Genomic DNA, 22,718 nt, shown 5'->3' with positions numbered 1-22,718 from the left:
AAATGAGAGCTGTAATCATATGTCAGGTTTCCGTGATAGCCAAGCCGGTGGTCGAATACAAGCTGATGAGACAAAGTTGAGGTGAAATCAATTCCAGACTCTAAAAGGAAAGAAATTACCATGTAAGTGAAATGCCAATGCATAGTTCAGATTTTGTATGGATGGAATGTAACTTGATTATGCTACTTTGAATTATTTAACACTATAAACCAGTCTGACAATCTACCAAATATCAGTCAGATTCATAATCATAAACTCAATCTGATGGATGAATTTGAGGGGAGAGTCTCGCATAAAGGCAAAAATGACAGGATTTGGGTGTATTTCTCAGGATTAGGACGTACTTATCATTCAGTCAAGCTTATTTGTAGAGCACATTTCAGAAACAAAGTAGTTCAAAGTTCTTCACGTCATAAGATCACAAAAATAAAGGCATAAAAACATCATACAGTCACCAACTGACTGTTTGAGGTCTGGTGTTTACGGGAACTTGAACCCAAACATAAATAACGTATTTTGTAAAGTGCAAACAAAATCATTTAACGTGGCAGAAATGGACAACTCTCATTCAGTCAGGGAAGACATTTTGTCCTGGTTTTGAGGCAGGAGACGTCACAAGGCGTTGATGGACCAATTGGAAGCGAGCTTTGGATAAAACATGAGACATGTTAAACAGATAATTTAAAGAAATCTATTCTTTCTTCCCCCCTCCTCTCTAAACCAGATTATTTTTGCTTCCCCAGAAACTTTCACTTAATACCCAAGTCTTTGTAAGCTTCACAGTTTTCTGCATAACCTTCCGTGAGATTTATGTAAATTGATGAATGGCTTTGCAACAAGAAACTCCCAAAACACCAACTTCTAAAGCAGGCTTCAAGTGGAGCTGTGCGTCATACAGGAATGTTTTCTAGGCTTGAGTATGTATAATAAATAAATCATAAGAATTATGATGTAATATATCGATTGATCTGTGTGGTAGGATTAAACGGCATTACCAAGATTGTCTTGCATTCTGAACTGTGCTTTCTCAAATGAATGAGTGTTTCGGTTTTAGACCGGGTCTAACTATAGCCTGTCACTCAGCCGTCTCCCACCGTTTCCACTATAATCCTCTTTCAGCAGTTTGATTGTGATCGTCTTAGGCCTGTAATAGCCAAGCACCACTGAAATCCTTTTTTGTTTACATTTTATGAAGTAGGAAGTTGTGCTGAGTGTCTTCTTCAGAGGTTTTTGTGTCGTTTTCTTGAGTGGTATTTGGTACAGCGCCCCCACAGGTGAGGAGGCGAACAAGTTTTCGGTTCATCTGACGGTGCGAAAGCTAACCGCTCCACCTGAAAATGTAACAAATGTTGCAATTTTGCTCCCCAATCGAAAGAATCCGCCGGACTATTGTAACAGCAACTTATGGATACTTTGTGTTGGTCTAAATAAAATATATATCAGAATATAGATTTTGTATTCTGATTTTTTTTGTTTATTTTACAAGTTTTTTTTAAATTACATCCAATAAAAAACGTGGATGTTTGTTGTACCATGACAAAATCTAAAACACTTGTGGTCTGCAGGTGGTCCGAAACACAAATCCATCTTCCTGTTGGGCCATCATCCAAAACCCTGTTGAGGCGTTGGAGAGCAGAAATGTTTGCTCAGTACAGAGGAGATGGGATATTAGACGTGTTACCCGTTTATCAAACCGCCACATTTGAGCGTGTCTTTGCGCAAACAGTCTGTCTCTCACAGGTATCGCTGACTGTGAAAACGGACCTCATCCTTCGACTCAGTTCTTCGTCCCCTGCAGCCTCTTCGCCCCTCGCTGCATGGTGTGATAATTACAGCTGAACTGAGGCTTCTTTGCAACAGAGCACCGTGCAGGGGAATGGACATGGAGAACAGGATTCTAGGGCCAACCATGTAACTGTATGTTGGTTCATCACCTTCAAAGGAACGCCTGGTGTAACGGGGAAGCGTTTCGCAAGAGAGAGGCAATCCCACATTTTGATGGAGGGTCTCGTACACGATCAGTTCTCCGTGCCTCGCCTCATGCTGTTCCACATTCATGTTATGGTGTGAATGTGGGGCAAGCCGCACAGCTTGCAAATAGATTTCTCCGCTGTCATCTGGGAGAATACGTTCTGATCTGGTTTCACCTCGCTTTACCGTCTTTCTTTTATTTTTATTATTGTTATTATTGGCGTCTCGTTTGGGGATTGTCGGGAGGAAAACGGATTTCATAAAGCGAAGGCACGGTTCTGCAGCATCGTTTCTATCGCTCGTCTCCTTGCCTCACATCTGTCCCATGGGTCTATCCCAGTTTAGACTGAACATCAGCAACCAGCTTTGTCTCTATGGCAACAGCTGTGCATGCCAAGCGGCGGAGCTGGCATGTAGTGGTGGTGTTTGCGTGTGTTTTTTCTTTGGTTGGTTGGGTCTTTTTAAAGTTGTGATTTGATATCAGGAGAGGAGTGGGTGTCATTTAAGAAAAGTGTGATCAGGATTTGAAGGATGTCAGGGTAACTCGTCTGTAGGCTTGGGACAGAAAAAGCCACCGTATGCTGACCTTTATCTCCCATTAATGCCTCAATTACCGACTTTCCTGCTATAATTAAAGCCGTATTTGCCTCTATCCCACTTTCTGTGGCAGAGGAAGTATTGGATTGATCCCTTCAATCTGCCCAGGCATGCTGAATATTTTTTTTTCTCCCATGCTTACTTGTCTAAATATTATTCAGTTCCACACTTGAGCCGGATTTGTCAGCAGGGATTTCTCCAGCCGTGTTTTTGCTTCTTATTTGTTTCGCTGAAGACTTTCCGCACTGGATCTTTCCATGTTTTTTCTGATTGTTTTATGTAACCTAAAGCCTCTGCTGCCTTGCGTCCATCTGCTTCGCTGGTTGTTTTCGTGCGAGACGCAGTCTGTTGACAGAGCGCTGCGACCTCTGACACCAATAATCCGTCAGTAGGCAGATGTCTGTTCAGACCTTTGTCGCTTTAATCTGAGGAGAACGTGATTGCTTGCCGCCGTCATGGCGGCAGGACCCCTCCTGCCGGAAGTTGGCTCATCAGTTGGCAACCTTGAAAGTTATTCGACACCAGCAGCTCAAGGTTGTTCAGGGAGGATTGGCTCAGACTCAGGAAGTGATTCTGCTCCGTTCCGCCAGCTGGTTTGGTCCCCAATGCCTGATGGCATTTCCTCACATTTTGTGAGCTTTAAACAGGAACTACTGCAATTTTGACCATTTAAATTCTGTGAGTTGTGACGGCACAATTTTTCAATGTAATCGTCAATAATTGTTCAGTACTGATTGCATTATTTAGTTAGTTTTATCAACAATTCCTACATAAAACATTTGTTTAGCATTTAGCTAAAATGCTAATAAAATGCAAAAAATGTTGGTTTAGTTAATGGTTTTTCTTACCCACTGTTAGCTAAGAACAGTAAGACACGTCTTTATGGCTTGCTAAGAAGTCATAGGACTTAGTTTAAAAAGTTTCTAAGTACGCATCAAGTGTGTATGACAGCGCTAATGCTAAAGTCAAACCTGCTAGCTGGACATCAGGGACAATATTTACATGCCTCCTAGCTACGGTTGATTTGGAAAGATTTAGTCAATTTCAGCAACGCTTAATGCCAAAATTACAATGTGCTCATATTTTCAGTTTTTTTGTAACATGAATGATAAACTAGATGAACAATTTTATCGTATTATTAGTTAGCATTCATTAAATGTGGTAGCAGTAGTACATTTAATGTTACAAATACATTTATGTAGCAGTTTGAATAGCTTTGCCAATGTTCTTGTTTGTGATAAACACACACAGATAATACCATACATATATATATATAATTTAATGAATAAAACTGATAGACTAATTTCAAAATGTTTCATTTGGGTAGAGTTTAACCAAGATTTCTGAGTAGAAACTGTAAGCTTTACGGCCAAAAGTCGCTAGCAAGTAAATCAGATCCCAACTGCGTACTCCCGCTATTGACAGGAGTTAGAAACCACTGTCGTCCGCAAAAGGCTAAAATCCGCAACTAGTTGAGAACCCCTCAAAAAACGCTTAGAACTGCCTATTTTAATAGTTAAAACACCAAATATAGCGTAATATGCTCTAATACGGACAGTGGAAGCCATTTTAGCACTGATGCAGAAGTTAGCATCCAAGACTGTGGATGTTAGCTTCTCTTTGCTGCTCTTGACTCTACAGCCAATCAGCAGCAGGAAAAATAAATGGTTCTCTTGCATTGGCTGCTTTGTATACGCTAGCCAATAGCGTTGTCTATGTATCTGAGCTTCACAAGCTGCATTTTCTTTCCAATATTGACAATATGAGAAAAATCTGTAAATTTTTCACAAATAATTTAATGGACAGGTGTGCTCTGCTCTGGCATACTTCAAATGTAAATCCAAATGTTTTTATTCAAAATAATTTAAATTCTTTAAATAAATGACTCTTCAGTCTTTTGTTGACTTTTGTCAACAGGCAGTGGACATCAGTTTCTCTTCCTAATTAAATGGGTGTACAAACCCTCTGCACATTCAGCAGTCTAATGAAAGAATCCATCCATCCATTGTGTGAACGCTTTTGTCCTTGGGATTGGTTCTTTCTCTTATTGTACACCCTGGACATTTAGCTATTATTGAACATTACATTCACAGGTTGATGCGCTTGATTAAAAATTCAAAACTTCCCATCTGTAGTTTGACACTTAATGAAGTGTCTTTTTTTCCCCCCCAAAATAACACAAGCTGATCTGACCTCTTCAGGCGGCTTGAGGCACCGACAAAGGCCAGGCTTCATGTGCGATCATTTGCAACCTGAGCCAGGTAATCCAACACTACTTCCTGTCCGCCCCTCCTGCAGCCAGGCGAGGCTGAGCAGGCAGCGTTTCAGCAGCTTTTCTCGAGGACAGGCGGGGGTATTTCTTCTGTGTCTCTGTCGTTGCTCTATAATCGTGTGCAGGGACAAGCTGCTCCCTTCAAGGAGAAAACAAATGAGGAAGGCTTCGGAGCATCTTGTCGAATCTGCCCGGTCCGTCTTTGTGTGTTTGCAGCAACACCTGTGTGGGCTGGAAGGATGCCCTTTTCCTCAAGATGTCATCCCTGGCTGTGCTGTCATTATGCAGCTGTGCTGAATCACTTACTATTAATCAGCATGTGGGATGTAAAGATAAAGAGAAACGGGCTCCGGCAAATGGACACACGAATGCAAATGAGTCATGTGCTTTTCAAACACTTACCGTTGATTATTTAGCAAGGTACTGAACAGAGAGGCTAAATAACTCCTTTTGAAGTAATTTAGACAATCTAGTAGTTTTTCTGTTCATTCTGATAAATGCAACGTTATACTTTGCTTAACAAGTTGTAATTCCTGTAGCATATTGAATATTTATTAAACCCATTAAAAATCACATTAGAAATAGTCACCTACATAAAAAGTCATGTAATTGTTTTGTTTTTGCTTTGTTTGTTTGTTGTCAAATGTTATTTAGTTGTGATAAGATTGACCCGCTCAAAAACAAGCTTCAACAGATTTTTGGGGGTTTTTTTTGCGGCGTTTTATTCTTAATGCACAACACAACACATGCGAGAAGTTTTAAATATGTCCAAGTATTTTTGTTGGTTCTGATGAAGTCTTAAATTAAATTAACGTATTTAAAATCAAGGCCTTAAAATGTCTTAAATTGATTAATAAAGTAAGTTGGCCTTCAAAATGTTATACCGAGGTTTTAAATTTTGTCTCGATAGAACAGTTTTATCACATATATTGTTTTTGTTTTTTGGGGGGATTTTTTCTCATGGGAAAAGTTTGAGTGACACTTCTTGTCGTTATGTGACTCGAGACAATTGAGGCAACCACTCAGTAGCTGCTGATATACCCTTTCTAGCTAGCTAACATCTTTGCGCATGTCATGAATAAATGCAAATTTATTGTCAGTTGACTGGTTAGAGCTCATGCATTTTTCTGGAGATGCAAGTGTTTAACATTTTTAAGACCATTAAAGATGAAATTTAGGTCTTAAATTTGAGTTTGTAAGATGTCCAGTTTTCCCACATTGTTTCCTCGCTCAAAGTCCTCCTATGAATGACTCCGAAAATGAGGAAGAAAAGAAAGCCTTAAAGTGGCCTAGTCGAAGTCCGGAAATCTGACAAAGATGTTGTCGGAAGACCTAAAATAGTCTGCTGAGAAACCTCTGCAGCGGCGGTCACCGGAGTCAAAATCTGATTGATCCCTTTGCAGCTTAAAAGCAACTTAAATAATTCATATGTCTAAATTTGTCAAATGATGCTGATATTTGCTAGTCCTGCTAGATTCATACTTTTTTTTTTTTTTTTGTTGCCTTTTCTTGTCATCATCAGACCAAATTAGCAATTACCAGAAACTAACAATAGACGCAAAATACACAAATTTATACCTTATTCCAACTCTGCTTCTTTTAGTTTGAGAAAACGATACGCACACAAGCACGGAGTGGCATCGCTAAGAAGAGACGCCTCTTCGTTTGATTCGATTTCCTCCGCTCCCTGGATCCTGTGTGCAGAGTGATTACCGTTGAGCTTAAAAATCACATCCAGATGGTTATGTAATGCCTAACAGGTCTAAACAGTGTTGTTGAACGGTGCAGCACTCTCGCTATGCGCCGCTCTGCTTTCCTGAATGTTTTATTTTCAGCTTGATTTTATTCTCCTTTTGTTTTTTTGTTATGTCAGTAAGCGCAGAGATTCTCAGCATCGGGAAGATGGACGAGCTGCAGGATGTACAGCTGACCGAGATCAAGCCGCTGCTGACCAGTAAGGTGAGTGGCGAGTCGCAACGAGACGGAAACAAGCTGCTAATGTCACCGGCGCACAGACGGGCAGCTGAGACAGAACTCAAGTGTTGAGAGAAACGGAGCCAAACTCTACGCTAGCAAACAGCACACTCTACAGCTCTGGTCATCAAAGTGAATTATTCATACAGGCTCGAAATGTTGAGGGCAAACGTATAGAGCCAGCAAACAGAGGAGGGACGAAAAACGTACGAGATGAAAGGAAGAGCTGGAGGAAATCCTTTTTTTTAAAAAGAATTATTTTCAAAAAGGTCGACTAGCCAGCAGAAGGTAAGAAAAACCCCAAACGGCAGATCAAAGCCATTCCCATTTGCTCCGGCTCTCTTTCCCTCCCTGAAGTATCGTCTCGGCAGCTGATCATCTGATTGGGTGTTTTGTTCCCTCGGCGAACTCAGAGCAGATCGCTCCTCTCACCTCGGAGGGGAGGAGTGTGAGCTGTTCTCCATCCGATCTGAGGGGATCTCGCCTCCACGGTGGGAGTGTGAAGGCCCAGGAGGAGACGACTCCTCCTGGTCATGCTGCATGACAGCAGGAGAAACGCATCAGAAACGCCATTTGAATGGACAACATTGTCACTGACCTCTCACTCCACCTAGTGGTCAATTCATCAAAAAGAGTTCACAGAAGTTTAAGGCAAAGATCAAGACAAATCATGGATGAATAAGGGTCTTTCTTTTGTTTCTGTTAAAGATTTTATAAAGTGATTCAATTAAGTTGTTCATGTTGCTTCCTCTGTGATCATATCAGGGAAATAAACCTGGTTGGAAGAGTTGCTGTAACCTGAAGACATGGCAAACACACTTCTAGTATCTGTCAGGTTTCTTCAAAAACACACTGAAATAAGATTATTAAGTTGACATTAGCAGATGGAGTTAAACTCGTAAACATGGACAAGATTTCACTCTTACTCTCGACGACATTTGACATTTTGATGCTACTTTAATTGAGTCAAACTTCTGATCAAGTCAAACGTCGTGAGGAAGTGTTTATATCAAACGTGAGGGTTCTTCTCTATATGAAAAAGAAAACTTTCATTTTTTAAATTTGCCTTTTTTTTTTTTTTTTTTTTTTTTACTTCCTGGATGTGACGGTCTTGGCATCATTGGCCTCTCCTCCTTTCTCTGATGCACGGTACAAAACGTTGGCTTTCCATCCACAGGATGAGACTTTTTCTGTGATTTCACGAATGGAATAAAGTTCTTGTCGGCTTCAAAATGAGTTTCAGAGACATCATGTTTAAATTTTTTAGAAATGGCCCATTTCCAGTCTAGATGTTGGCACCGAACAGGATCCCCAATTAGATGCAGGTGCAACTTCATCAGCAAGCTGAGGTGTACACCCACATTTTATTAAACAGTACCAGCACAGCACAGTACAGGAGAGCCCAATTCCCATGAAAAATGACATAGAAAAAATAAACAATAAAATAGTTTTGGTTTTGTAATTTTAAATATGGAACTGACCCTGGAGTGATGGAGCCCTGGGTGGGGAGCCGTATCATCCATGTCAAAAACCACAGGTGATGAGTATTAGGGTTGTAAAAATAATAGAGATGGTTAATAATCTAATTAAACATGGACATATTTGGGTGTAATCTATACAAAAAGTACAATTCCTTTAGGAAAACCATTTTTGCAAAAGTGAGATACAAGTCTTTTTTTTTTTTAACTTCCCTCCCTTCAGACGCTAACCTGAATCAAAACAGAGAGCAGCTGCTGGGAGTCTTAAACTTTGGTAACGTGGAGAGGAGAGGCTTTGCTGGCCTCTTTATCCTTTAAGGCAATGGCAAAGGTTCTGTTCAGATATTATTTTGCTAATGAGGCAGATAAACAGGAAGAGCCAAAGGATGGTGGTAATTGTGAGAGCAAAACTTTGTAAAGAAATATTAAGATTTCATTGGTGCTGTTTTCCTGGAAGCCTGACGGAAGTTTTTTCTGTTGCCTTTTCTTTCCTCCCTCCTCCAAATTATATAATCTGTATGATAATAAATATCTGCAGTGTTGCTGCAGATATTTTTAGTGTTCTCTGCAAAGTCCACACCTACTGGGAGTTGTTCTCTCCTAGATGCTCCCCACTCCTAATTCATCCTGTTTGGAGTCCATCTTTTCACTGTTTGGGTTTAAATCTGAGCTGCTGTTGTCCCAGTTTTAACAATTTAGGTTAACGATCAAGAGTACAAAGACTGAATGAAGAGTACAAAAACAAACAAACAAAAAAAACACACAATATATATTCCAAATTGTCGATATTTATTTAAGTTGAAGGTGAATTGCAGTTTTCTGCACTGACCTGCTGATTCTGATTTGGCCAGTGCCGATTTATTTTTCTTCTAATGATTTATATTTATGATGTAAATATAAATCATTAAAACTGGGTCACCATTGTTAATCGCACACATGCAGTGGTGAGCTGGTGGGCGGGTTTGTCGGGTTCTCATGCAAGTATCGGCCGATTTCCCAAAATGAAAGCAATCGAGACCGATTTGTCTGTTGGCCGATTTATTGGTGCATCTCGATTTTAAAAAGGATGAAAATCAAAGCAAAACAAACTTAAGTACACCCCATAATTTTGTACCTTTTAGAAACAATTGTAGTAGAAGTGTCACACCATTGTAGAGATTTGGTCATCTCCAAATGTCCACAATGATTCGTTGTGAAGAATCTCAATGATTTCTCCACAATTCGTTGACACTTAAGCTTTATTGAATGTACGTGTCCTAAATTTAATAAAGGTTTAATCCTAATAAAAACGTTTGTCGGACGCTTTCTACGACCCAGTTTATTGCAAGCTTCTTTTTTCTCCACATTTGACTCAAATATTCAGCACACCAGATATGGTGAACCAACCAGGTCCTTTGGCTGGAAAAATTTACAATATTTTAATAATCATGTTGAACTTGATCAAGAGTTCAAGTTGTTTGGAAATGGTGTCATAACTCTTCCTAGACTAACAGGCAGCAACAGCTTCTTGATTTTTCTACGGTGTGTGACCTGTGGTTGGATTAAGATCATTTTAGAATCAGATTGTGTTTTATTAGATCCTGATTCATAAAGCCCTGCAGTTCACGCCTCCTTTGGGTGAACAGTTTTAAAGTCTCTCCACTGGCTCCCTGTCGCTCAAAGAATAGACTTTAAAATACTGTTGTTAGTTTATAAATCACTGAATGGTTTAGCTCCACAATACATTAAAGATCTGTTGTTGTTGTATCAACCTTCCAGAACCTCTCAGGTTCTGGTTCTGCTCTGCTCTGCGTCCCCAGAACCAGAACCAAATGAGCAGAAGCGGCATTTGGTTCAAATCTATTTTGGTGCATAGATTTTTATGCACCAAAAATCTGGAACAAACTTCCAGAAAACTGTAAAACAGCTGAAACACTGACTTCCTTTAAATCTCAACTAAAAACCCACTTGTTTAGAGTTTTATTTGAAACGTGATCAATGGCAAATTTATTGATGGAATCTGACTTGATGTTCTGTTTTGATTGTTGATTCTATGCTGCATTGTGTTTTTGTGTTTGATTTGATGTAAAGCACTTTGAAATGCCTTGCTGCTGAAATGTGCTATACAAATAAAATTTGATTTGATTTGATTTGGGTGAGCGTTACACAGACATAGTGAGAGCTGCATAATCAGCTCACCTCACCAAATGCCTCAGACATGAGAACGCCGCAGATTTAAAGTTTCCTCTTTTTGCTTTTCTTGCAGAACGCGCGGAACTTCCAAGATTTCGACTGCCAGGTGAGTGCTGCTCTCCTCGCCATTAATTATGTCGTGGTCAGAGCTGATGCTGCGAGGCTTTTTGGGGAGGAGGGGTTAAGGGCCGTATCCTCGGCCTCCCTGTTATACTGGAAGTGTGTTTGTGTGTGTTTGTTCCTCCCAGTGTCGGAGAAGTACGGTTTGTAAATCAATCTTTGTACCCCGCATTTGCTTTTTGTCCAGCTTTCTGATAGCTGCAGCAAAAAAAAAACAAAACAAATGCTGCTGCTCCTTATTAGGACTCGTGGGTCTGCTGGGTGTAAGATTTAATATTTAATAAATGCTGTTTTGGTGTGACTGACTGAGGCATAATACTAAAATTGTTATAGCTGTTGGTTAACTGTGAAGCTCAGATCATGATTATCTATCTTGGTTTGTTCCTCTACGGTTTCATCCAGATGTTCTGCAGTAGCTAAACTGCACTTTTATTTTATTTTTTTTTAATAAATCACATATCCAGTAATCCTCGACATGAATGTGATGGGAAATTGTCACTGCTTGACAACACTGTCTAAATCCACTTGTTATAAGAGTGTCATGTAACTGGATAAAGTCATAATCCTACAAAATTAATCTTACATGTTGGCACTTTAAAATTTATATGGCAGAGTTTGAAGGGATTACAGGGACACGCATATAAGAATCAGTGAGACAACAGAAAACATTGTTATGCTACATCGATTCACATTCAGAAACATTTGAAGGGCAATTGTCATGCATATGGTATTTGATTTATTTCTGCCCAGGATTTACTAAGCAAATTACCTCAAATACACATGGGCAAAACCCCACAAATTATGTTCAGATGGAAACTATTTGTATTTAAGTTTTGGTTTCTGCTGTATAACTTTATCATCATTATTATTTCTTCACTTGACTCTGCATTCCTGTGAGCTTTAAGAACCGATCAGAGGCGCCTCGCTGGAACGTTTCTAAACCAATTGTGAAATATGTCATCTTTCTAATTCATATTGCGATATAAAGTATGAATTAAAGCTAAAATATGTTTGCACAAACATGGCGTACGCTCGATTGATTTTTTTTTTTTAAACCCATTGCATATAAAATGTTTTTACTTGAGTTAGCGTGCATTAGAAAAGAGGATCAATTCCACCAGCAGTTAACAGCAATGCAAACAATCTGCATAACACAAATAGCTCTGATGATGATGAGGCTACGCTGTTTGTTCTTTCTGTAATTTACATAAATAGGCATTATTATGCATGAGGGCAAATAGGACCAGATCTGCCTCTGCATCTTAGATTTAGCGTTAGGAGGAATATTTAAACCCAGGTTTGCAGACATTTAGCACATTCAACCAGCTTTATGGATTTGCTTTTGACTGCTCCATCTCACTGGTAGCGCTGCTCAGTGATCATCATAAAGGGGGTAAAGTATCTCACTCCTCGCTCTCCTTTTTTTTTTTGTTTCCTTGTTTTGACGCCACGTCCTGTCGTCCCTCCAGAGTTAAATATAGCAGCTGCAGGAAGGGTACCGGTACTTCAGGTAAAGCTGATGGTATACATTCTCTTCGGGGCTCATTCCCTTTATTCTGTTATTAATGACGTCATGTTCACATAGAGCTGCGGCCCAATTACTCAGCATAAAACGTCTTTCCCATCACCGTTTTCTTTTATCTGTTCAGTTGAAGTTATGTCACAGAAAATCTGACAGGATTTCTGTCGCCGGTATGGAGACGGGCTTAAACGCGTTTGACCTTAATTCCTCGGTTGCCGTTTTAAGCTTATCAGTCACTATAAAAGAACGACACACAATCCCTCTTTTAAAGTCTGTACCATTTGTATTTAAAAATCAGGACATAAGCAACTTTAATTACTTTAGAGGTAGCCGTCTTTGGACTACGTCCTGGATGAAAACAGGAATCAGTTGGACCGTTTCTCACAGCACATCCTCACACAAAATGCATCAGCGTATTTTTGCAGCTGTTTGCGGGTTCAGTTCTCGCAGCAGTCTGTGTTTTCCAGAAGCAAAAATAACATGCAAGCTACTGCTTTTCATGTGGAGACGTCCATATTAGGATGCGCAGTTTCACCGTTTATATTAAGACGAAGGAAGAATAGGCATATGCATTACGCAGCATAATTTTACATCTATACACCAAGCATGCCACTGCGCCATCACTCTGAGCAGCTGGAATCAATTCACCTGCTCTTACAGCTCCCCCCGCAGGCTGCCCGTTAACACTGCAGCCCTGTGCACCCCCACAGCGTCGTGACTATCATGACTTCATGCATTGCTTGTGACTGTGTGACATATTGAGGATGGAGGTTTGAGTAAGACCCATGTGAAACCGTGTTTTAAAGTGTAATCGTCAGCATACAGAGTCGCCTCATGGGCTGAAAATGACTAAAACAGCTGAGTGTGCTCTTATGCTCTATAAATAGATTTCCCTGAGGCGTCTGCTCAAGGCCGTTCTTATGACCTGATCTTTCTTTTCTTTTTCCCCCAAATCTGTTTGGCTTTAATTATTTCAGAAATAAACCATAGATTTGCATACTTAATACAATTTGGCGACTTTCCTTTGTGTCGTTTCGACATGTTTCAGGTTGCTGCTCAGGATTGTTAACTTCATGGAAGTGCCCAGCAGAGGGCAGCATCAGCCCGTCTGTTTCATTGAGACTGGTTTGCTTTTACATGATGACGTTCCTCCTTGCAGCTTTCACTGAAGGATAACCTTTTTGAGAGTTGTGATCATCATGAAGAGTGTATGCATTTGGTAGCATTCCCTTGTTTTTTTCCAGAGCTGCATACCCATAAAAATTCTTTGATCTCAAGTCGTTCCCTCTGGAGTTACATGATTACTTTCTGTTCTGCTGGGAGAAGAACCTCCTCCCAGATCTCAAGTCTGTTGCAGATTCAAACTTTTTTTTTCAGGACTGCAATGTTTTGAGCTCCATCCATTCGGTCCCTGCTAAATAAAAACATTTCTAATAGTTATAATGCTACCTGCTTTACTGTGGGCATGGTACATTTACAGTGATGTGGAATTATTTATCCACCTTGCATATCGTTTTGCATTTAAGGCAGATAACTCAATCAAGGGCTCCTTAACCATGGGTAAGTTACCCTTGACCTACCTGGTTTTTGTGTTCTTTGGTCTTCCTGATGCTGTTTTTTATTTACACTTGACTCCATTAACTTATTAAATAATTTCATAAAGGGGCAGTATTACGTATTTTCTAGGCACAAAGGACAATTTTCACCCCCCGCTCTCCGTTGAAGCCAACCGCTTGTACTAGATTTAATTTAGCTGTGTCGGAGTAAAGGGAGTTGAAATGTAAGACACGCCACTCAGATTTTAGATTGTAAACAGAAAATGAAAACTGCACATTCTTTTCATTTTGCTTATCCATCACATTAAGTTTCCAACATAACCCACTGAAGTTTGTGGCTTCAATTCAAGAAGATGTAGAAGGTTCAAGAGCAAGAATACTTTAGCTGGGTAGTGTGTGCTGATTGACAGATGGATGGAAAGCTACAGGGCATTGCTTAATGCAAACCTGAGCAGCTTCGTGTGAATCTATAAAACCTCCCACTGCGGAGTTATGCTTAGACCCTGATGACTCACGGTATGATAAAGTGACACAAGAAAAGGTTGCTTCTATGTTTTAATTACCTATATGCGACACTGCTGACTATAAAGCATATCGTGACACAAATCCCTTGTGTTGACACACACTGCATTTGTGCAGTTTGACATATTTTCTGCTACAGCCTAAACCATCTACATTCATCAGGAACAAAGAGGCCAGCATTAAAATGTTTGAAACACAATATCCACATATAGTTCCTGTGTGTTAAATTATTGTACATGTCCATACACTGTATGAACAGCCCCCTCTATGGGGCAAGACCATGAGAAGATACAGAAACTGCAGTCTACAACCTAACATGCTAATACACTGACGGACCAATAAAACCCATTTTTTTGTCTCTTAAATCTGACCTGCTGCGCTGTGTCTGATTGGCTGAGGCGAGCAGCCTGTCTCAGATGGAGGTGTGACGCCGTGCCCTGCTAGCTGCTGTGCACCAACAGAGGAGAGATCCATAAACCGTGTGGATCAGGTGACTAAGCAGGAAGTTTAGAGGACGAAAAAATCCTCATCATTTTGGTTCTGGAGATGAAACAAGGAGCTTCTTGTTTCCTTTTTCTGGTCTATGAGAGAAACACGTCTGGATGTTCATAACAGTGTTGTGTGAAATCAGTGTTCAACTCCCTCTTATTAATCTGAAGGTCATTAAGTGGGTCCTTCAGGATTAGGTTTAGGGTTATTTCTCCCAAAGTAGGGTTAGGTTAAGGTCATTCTGATCTCTCCTGGTGGCAGCTATGCAATCTTGTTCGGCCATTTTGCCGACGCTGAAAACGATCCTGGGGCCAGCCGTCAAAGTCGGCCTCCTCCCTGCCTCTCCTCTCCTCTTCATCAATAGCACACAGTGATGTCAGCAGCCTGTCCGTATTCCTGGACTGCTTTTTGCATCCCGTGGACCCCGTCACCCCTCTCCCACTCCGCTATCCTCCTCCTCCTCCTCCTCTTGATGCTCCTCAAAGTCCCTCCCTCTCCCACAAACCCACCTGACCCTCCGCAGTCCAATTAGACGCAGCATCGGCTGAATGCATGATCGCGCTGTGACTACCAAGCACAAGCTGCAGTCTCACTCTCCTCCTCGTCTGTCTCCTTTCCTGCTCTCTTTTCCCACCACTTCCCCATCTCTCTCTCTCTCTCTCTGTCTTAGTCTTTCTGCCTCTCAGTCTCCCTCCCTCCACCCTGTTTTCATTCAAGTTGTTTACCCTCGTCCTCCTCGCCTCGCACTCTTCTGTCTGTCTCTTTTGCTCCATTGTCACTGCTGTTGCTGCTGCTGATCATCTGGCAGCCTCACCCCACATCCCTCCCATCCAACCAAAAACCTCCTCCTCTTTCTCCTCCTCTGCCTCCCCCTTCTGGGTTTGGAGATCTTAAGAGCCGCTCAGCACACGCTTCCGCATAGCATAACAGACTCCGCTCCCGCATTGGGTAAAACATGTCAACCGTCCTGGACCTGGAGCAGATTTCGTATGCTGGAAATGATGCGGTGAGTGACTAATGCGTCCCGCTAGAGTCCTTGGCTAGGTCTTTAGAGAAGAGGCGTTGTTCTGCACTTTTTCAATAGACTGACTGTTAGTTACTCAATGGGTCTGTTCTGGATTGCTGGTAGAATAAGGGGGACATCTGCGAGGTGTGTGTGTGTGTGTGTGTGTGTGTGAGTGAGTGTGCGCGCGTGCACCCACAGGTCACACAGCACCCAAACTTGCTCAGGGTGTGGTGACGATATGAAAGATGCCCGTGGTGTCTGTGGGTACGTGTGTCACTGCAGATGAACGTGTTCTGCAAACGTCTGTGGTGCGCCCATTCGTTGTGTTCCTTATTCATCCATCACTAAAAAGAGGCAGTGGGAGGGAGGTCACTCACCCCCCAACGCACGGCATGGCAACAACACGTTAAAAACATCTGCTGCTGCTTCACTCCCCATGCAGAGTCCTTGAGTTTGCAGCTCCAGCCAGCCTTTTGGATGTGACACATGTGAGTAGCATGGGGGGGCTGCGGGCAGGTGAGGGCCACCGTATCGCTGGGGGAATATGCACATGGATGTTTGTATGCGCATGGAGGTGTTTAGTGGCTCACACCCAAGATCTCCATCATTTTTAGTTGGAGGAGGAAACGAGAGTGCAGGTATTGATCGACCGAGGAGTCGCATGATGAGGGTGGCATCTCTGTTTGGCACCTTTTTTTTTTAGAAAGAGAAACATTTGTAACCTTTTCACACTCACACACATGAACACGCTGATACTCCTATTTTAAGCGCAGACATTTGTTTCCCTGATATTCCCACAACCCGCCCAAAGCGGGCAGGAGTACATACTAACTCCCTTCCCATCATATAGCTCTATGCGTTGAATCACAGTCGTCGGTAGGATATGGATGTGTGCAATATCCCAAAGGACCGCTGGGATGCAATAACTATAGTAGTTATGTTTCCAATCAAATTCCCCTTACTAATAACTTATTCGACCAGTAGGGGTGGGAGATGAGAAATTTCATCGCAAACTTTATGGTACTCATTACAGTGACAATAAAAATCAACCAAACATTTATTTGTTTGCAAACATGCCACTCCGCACAGTCAGAGACTCAAACAACAAATACTGCTATAAATCTAAACATTTTATCAGATGGCTACTTTTCTACACCAATCGCGTCAAATAGTGCAACTGTATTCAGTCGTTTTGAAAGACAGACATTGGAAGAATAGTTTGAATTGGATGGACTGCTGCTGTTTTTACCCACAACAGACCTGGATCTTAATGGCAGAGAGGCTAAAGCTCAGGGAGAATGGTACAGAGATCTTGATAGAAAAGGTACAACTACAGGAGTCGCATGTTGGCTTAATCTCAATTGATGTCATCATCGCAGCATTCAAATTAATATTGCAATGATACGTTTGCCCAGTTTTGTGCAGGCCATGTCTACAACCTACACATGTACCGATCAACATCGGTACATGAGATTTATTGATGAGTTCAAGTGAGGTAGTTTTTCCTTGTTCAGGCAGAAAATTCAGTATTTGTGTCTAAACACTAATTCACAAACAGGATTGTCATGTAATATTTTTTATTTTCTATTTGATTAGAAATGGTTACCTCCATCAAGGGGCCAGCAACACATTAGTTTTTCTTTTTGTGCAATTGCTCAAGGAAAACAAGACCTGAATTGGTCATAATCAAAACAAATGTAAAATCTTTGTCAGCCTGGAAAAAGCTGGATAAAAGCTCACACATAGTTGATCCAGTTAATTGCAGCAGACACTGCTATTAGGATAAAAAAAAAAAAAACTTCTACTACAAAGAAAATCAACCTGGTCAACGCTGATTGGTTCGTCTGTACTAAGAACTTATCCAAGCACTCATGTTTATATGTTTAAAAGCGTGACGAGACATTTGAAGAGTGAATCAATAACACTTTTAGCCCGACAGAAATCTCTTCCTCTCCTGTCCTCCTTCATTCCCCTTCTACATTATAGCTGGAACAGACATGAGAAATTAAAGCGACGCAGGCCTTTCTGTTTTAAGGCTCTCTCCCTCAGCCAGCTTCTTGTCTCTCTGCCACGGCTTTCACGCTCCATTTCCTCCCCATCTACGTCCAGTCTGTCCCTTGATCCGTCTAACCCATCGTCACCCCGGTTCCTTCCACTGACCTTTTCATTTTATGTCAGCGGTGGGGATGCATGTGCCTGCTCTCTCTGACACACACACACACGCACACACACACACACACACACACACACACACACACACTCACCGAAGAAGACATGCGTTTGAGCCAAGTATATTTGTGGACTTGTCCTTGACTCTGTCCTTGTCTGGAAATGAAAATCTGCAGCAGCACGGCCGTTGAGACGGTCTTTCCATCTACAGCTGGTTGTTTTTCTCATGTTTATACGTTTACCTCGAGCGAAGGCTCCACACAAAGGCAGGAGTTCCTCCATCAGGGTTCATTTGGTCTCGCCATGAGAAGTAGAGTCCAGTATCGGTTCATTTGCCACACATTTCTAGGGCCGAAGCCAATGTTTACTTTTGAAATCAGTTATTCTGACGGTTTATCGATTAATCGAATAAAAGATTTTTCATTTACACACTTAAGTCTTTTTTTAAAAACTATTGGAGGTCCACTAAAATATGCAAGTAAACAAGTACTTCATTGTTCTTAAAATAAAAAAACGCAACAACAGCTTTCCTTTAGTGTATGCTTGACTTGTATCAAAGGATGCATCTGCAGCTTAAAAAATAGTTTAAATATTGAAAATCTCAGCCCTTTCTACTTAACTTTTTCATCAGTAACAATAAACCAATGATTAATTGGTTTATCTTTTGATAAACCAATTAATCATTGGGTGGAAAAGTTAATAGTAGCCAAGGTTTTAGCTAACTTAGCTATAACACCTGAGGAGTTTTGGGTTAAACATATTTACAAAGGGATTATTATTATTATTTTAAATGAAATTGTGTATTTTTTATTTTTTTTCACAGTTCTGGCTGAATTGCTGTTCTTAATATGTTCTTCTTTCAGCTAGTGGCCTTTTTATAGTTTGTATTCTCCAGTTAACAATCAATTACTAATTAGCTGACGATTATTTCAACAATCGATTCATCGTGATTCATGGCGATGAATCCGATTAATCATTTCAGCCCTACACATTTCTGATACTGCGGTTCATTTTTAATGTTTGCCTGGACCTGTGGGGTTCAGGAAAACGGCACCGACAGGATCAGCTCCTCCTCTTCTTGTGTTGCTGTGTCCGTTAAACTCAGCGGATCGGAACGATTACAGCGGCCGCCGGCCTCAGGATTAGCCTCCATCTAATCTGAAGTGTTTACAACACACGCGCTTCTCCAAATGCTGCTGGGAGTTCAGGGAGATGCAGGGCCGACGTTCGATCTGTTGTCCTTAATGTGGATTTCTCGTTCGCTCCGGCTTTCTCTCTCCATTATTGATGACCAGCGGGCCGGGAGACCGGGGCGGCGGCCCCGCCCGTCGCTCTGTGCGGTTCGCACGCCCTCACAGATGTATGGAGCCGCATCATGCAGAACGTTGTTTGCAGCGCCGCGTCATGCTGACCTTGAGGAATCTGCTTGTTGGGATGTGATGAGTTTGTGAATCACAAGGTTGGCCTGGAACGTGGCTTTTTTTCCCCACTTCCTGTCACCTCTCTCTGACTTGCATCAACACAGTCGATGCTTCGATTGTTTGTTGCTGTGTAAATTTCACATTTTAGTCACTTTTCTTTTTTATCGTTTGATTCAAACATGGGGCTTTGTGGTTAATTATGAAGAAAGGATGTTTTAAAAAATGCATGGAAGTGCTTTCTGAATTTCATTATGCTTCTCTTTGCAAACCCATTGGTCCAAAGCACACCATGCTGAAATTTTTGCAGAGTCATCTGGGTGAAAGCGAATTCAGAGTCCTGAACAGTAATGCTGCTTTTTCTCTTTCCTTTTTCAACCAAATGAAAAGGGTTCTGCAGCCTGCCCTATTCACTGCTTTGTTTCTTCAAGGGCTCCGGACTGAAGAGACGCATGCTTTGTATACCCAATTTATAAACTTTAAAATGTCCTTGTGGACACTTTAATACGACGAGTGTGTTAGAAATGACCTGTCAACAGTATGAGGACTGAAAAACATTAAGCAACAAATAGTATGTAGTAATTAATCCAGTGTTGCTACATTTAAATTTCTACTTGAATAGTTTAGTTTAGTCTTGGCTTGACTTAATGGTTGAAGTGTTTAACCAAAAACACTGTTAAAGCAGCTCCTTTCTACCCTCAATATGGCCAACGAGTAATAATTTAAAGTACAAAAATATTAATATTTGGGTCAAAATAAATGACATTTGTTTTTATTATATTGTTTTGTTTTGTTTTTTTACTTCAGTTTGCATTTAAATCTATTGATTAAATTTAGTGCATATTTGGTAAAAACTAATTTAAATTAGAGTAACACAACTAATAAACAGCAAGAAAACCTATAATATAAATAATTACACGTATTAAATGTCTGACCCTTTGGTCAGTGTGTGTGAAACCTGGCTAGCACTAGCTTGTGCTAATAAATTAGCAGCTAAATGGCTAAAGCTAGCTTAAATGAACAAATTGGTTTCCTTGAATGATGAAAAGTTACAGAAATTATGTTATGTTCTTAACATAAGCCGCTGAAATGAACATTGTTATTCAGCATCATTGTACCTCCGTACTGTTGCTTATGCTATCTTGCAGTAGAGGTTGAGTGATATCTCATTCAAAGTGGCTCTTTTTAGTCTCCTCTCCAACCCAGCTGGCTGGTTCTCAGTTTTTAGACGACTCTCCCACCAAAGTAAATCCACCATTTGGGTTAAGGAAACCACCCAGATTTACATACCTTCTTTTGCTGCTCATGTTCACCTGAGAGGTTTCTGCTGTAACCTAGCTTGTTAGTAAAAGAAAACTAGAATTGTTTTATTAAATGTGAAGGGAAAATCTGCCTTTCTACCCTCCTTATGGCATTGCACCTTTCATCTTGAGCTCATTTTTTCCTCTTCTTGGTTGCAGGAACACGACATTGAGACTCCTCACGGCGTTCTCCATGTGACGATGCGAGGCGTTCCCAAGGGCAACAGGCCTGTCATCCTCACCTATCACGACATCGGACTCAACCGTGAGTTCGCCAAAAAATGCGTTCACCCTCCAGGATGGATGGCACGGTTTAGTGTTAGTGTTTTGTTTTTGTTTTTTTTTTCTTATTTGTGAATTGTCTCCATCTTGTTTAGACAAGTCCTGCTTCAACACCCTGTTCAACTATGAGGACATGCAGGAGATCACCCAGCACTTTGCTGTGGTCCATGTGGACGCGCCCGGCCAGCAGGAGGGAGCGCCTCCCTTCCCCAGTGGGTGAGTGGCGCTCTCCTTCCACACATTCATTTTAGAGCTGGTCCCGACGCAGCAGGTTCATTTGCTAATGGAAACATTTTCACCAGTCATTTGTTTTTACAAATCGAACTTCCTGAACGTATAAATCTATAATAATCTCATTTTCTCTGATGAACTGAAAGATGAGAAAATGAAGGGGCTTTAGAAACTACGTGTTTTCCACGAACCTGTTAAAAATATTGTCACACTGCAGCAACGTCGTTCAGCGTATTTAATTATGGTTTTAAATGATAGACTTGCACAAAGTGGTGCACAGCTGCAAAATAAGAAAAAGTATTTGTGGATTTTCAAAAAGAAAACCCATATACAAATATATCCTAAACTCTAATGCCACTAAACATAATCCAGGGCAACTAATTACCTTCTGTTCAAATCTGTTCTAAGCATGAGCTGCAGTGGAATGCTTTAGATGTGCATGTGTGAGAATGACCAATTGAAAACAATATATAACTTTCCTTCCACTTCTCGGTTATTCACCACTCTGTGTTGGCCCTTCAGTCAAAATCTAAATACAATCTGTTGAGGTTTGAGTCTGAAAAAATGACAGGATGTAAAGATTGTGAGTGCACAAACAGTTTTACCTGATAGTATAAATTAGGGATGTATTGATATATATATATATATACACACACACACACACACACTACCATTTTGACACTTAAAAAAATCACTTTGTTGACATTACTTTTCTGCTTCTATCAATGTCACATAACCAACCTCCTCCACTCGCCCTCCAGAAACAAACAGCAACAAGACAGAAAAACATATTAGCTGTTAACATCGGCCCAGTTTTATTTATGGGACCGATACCGTTTGGTTAAACGGCGACTAATATTGCCCGATAACGCTGCTAGTACAGATATATTTTTGTCCGATACAATGTTGGTGCCGAAATATCATGCAGACGATACTGATATTAATATTGATATATTGTGTATCAGATATCAATGTTGGTGTTGATATATTTTTGTCCAATGCCTATGGATGTTAGTGTTGATATATCATACTGCCAATACTGATATTAATTACTGATATTAACATTGTGTGGTTGATGCCAATATTAGTGCCGATATGTCATACGTTTATGGATGCAGCTATACCGAGTGGTTGATACCGATGTTAGTGCTGATATACATTACATGACCTCTCACCTGTCTACAGATACCATTACCCTACCATGGACGAGCTGGCTGAAATGCTGCCCTCTGTGATGACTCAGCTGAAGTGAGCATTTTTCCTGCTGGTTTGCTGGTTAATGTTTTTTGTTTTGTTTTGTTTTTTGGGTCTGAATCACTACAGTATCTGTTTGTTTCTGTAGGGTCAACAGTGTGATCGGCATCGGTGTAGGAGCTGGAGCTTACGTCCTCACCCGCTTTGGAGTGAGTCCTCCACATTGGTGCTTTTTATTTATCTTTGTGTGCAACATAGACACAACCATACAGCTTGTAACATGAAATCCTCTTATCAAACCCACACAAGACATCGGGTTCCTGTTGTGGTACCGGTCACCTCGTGATGAATCACCTTTAAGATTCCCTCCTTTTTCATGCGCCCTTATTGCTGCGCTTGCTTAACGGAGCTGAAATAACCACAATCTAGCAGAAAGCTCTGGAA

General features: G+C 40.9%; 1 protein-coding gene across 7 annotated transcripts in view; it reads left to right on the top strand.

Annotated features, from left to right (window-relative positions):
* Window positions 1–22,718, top strand: part of ndrg3a (ndrg family member 3a) — a 50,759-nt gene that overhangs the window by 15,326 nt on the left and 12,715 nt on the right. Inside the window, exons 2-8 of one of the 7 annotated variants that reach the window (XM_044121848.1) lie at window positions 6,444–6,545; window positions 6,714–6,799; window positions 10,538–10,570; window positions 20,727–20,832; window positions 20,945–21,065; window positions 22,266–22,328; window positions 22,423–22,483. In XM_044121848.1, the coding sequence (XP_043977783.1) occupies window positions 6,743–6,799; window positions 10,538–10,570; window positions 20,727–20,832; window positions 20,945–21,065; window positions 22,266–22,328; window positions 22,423–22,483 (441 nt within the window). In that variant the 5' untranslated portion in view covers window positions 6,444–6,545; window positions 6,714–6,742. Of the gene's footprint in view, window positions 1–4,773; window positions 4,830–6,443; window positions 6,601–6,713; window positions 6,800–10,537; window positions 10,571–15,210; window positions 15,680–20,726; window positions 20,833–20,944; window positions 21,066–22,265; window positions 22,329–22,422; window positions 22,484–22,718 lie in introns of those variants that run through there. The other 6 variants (XM_044121849.1, XM_044121845.1, XM_044121846.1 and 3 more) reach the window with 6 other exon arrangements.

Source organism: Gambusia affinis, linkage group LG07, assembly GCF_019740435.1.
Source record: "Gambusia affinis linkage group LG07, SWU_Gaff_1.0, whole genome shotgun sequence".
Taxonomy (NCBI): Eukaryota; Metazoa; Chordata; class Actinopteri; order Cyprinodontiformes; family Poeciliidae; genus Gambusia; species Gambusia affinis.
This window is presented reverse-complemented; position numbering and strand designations above follow the sequence as displayed.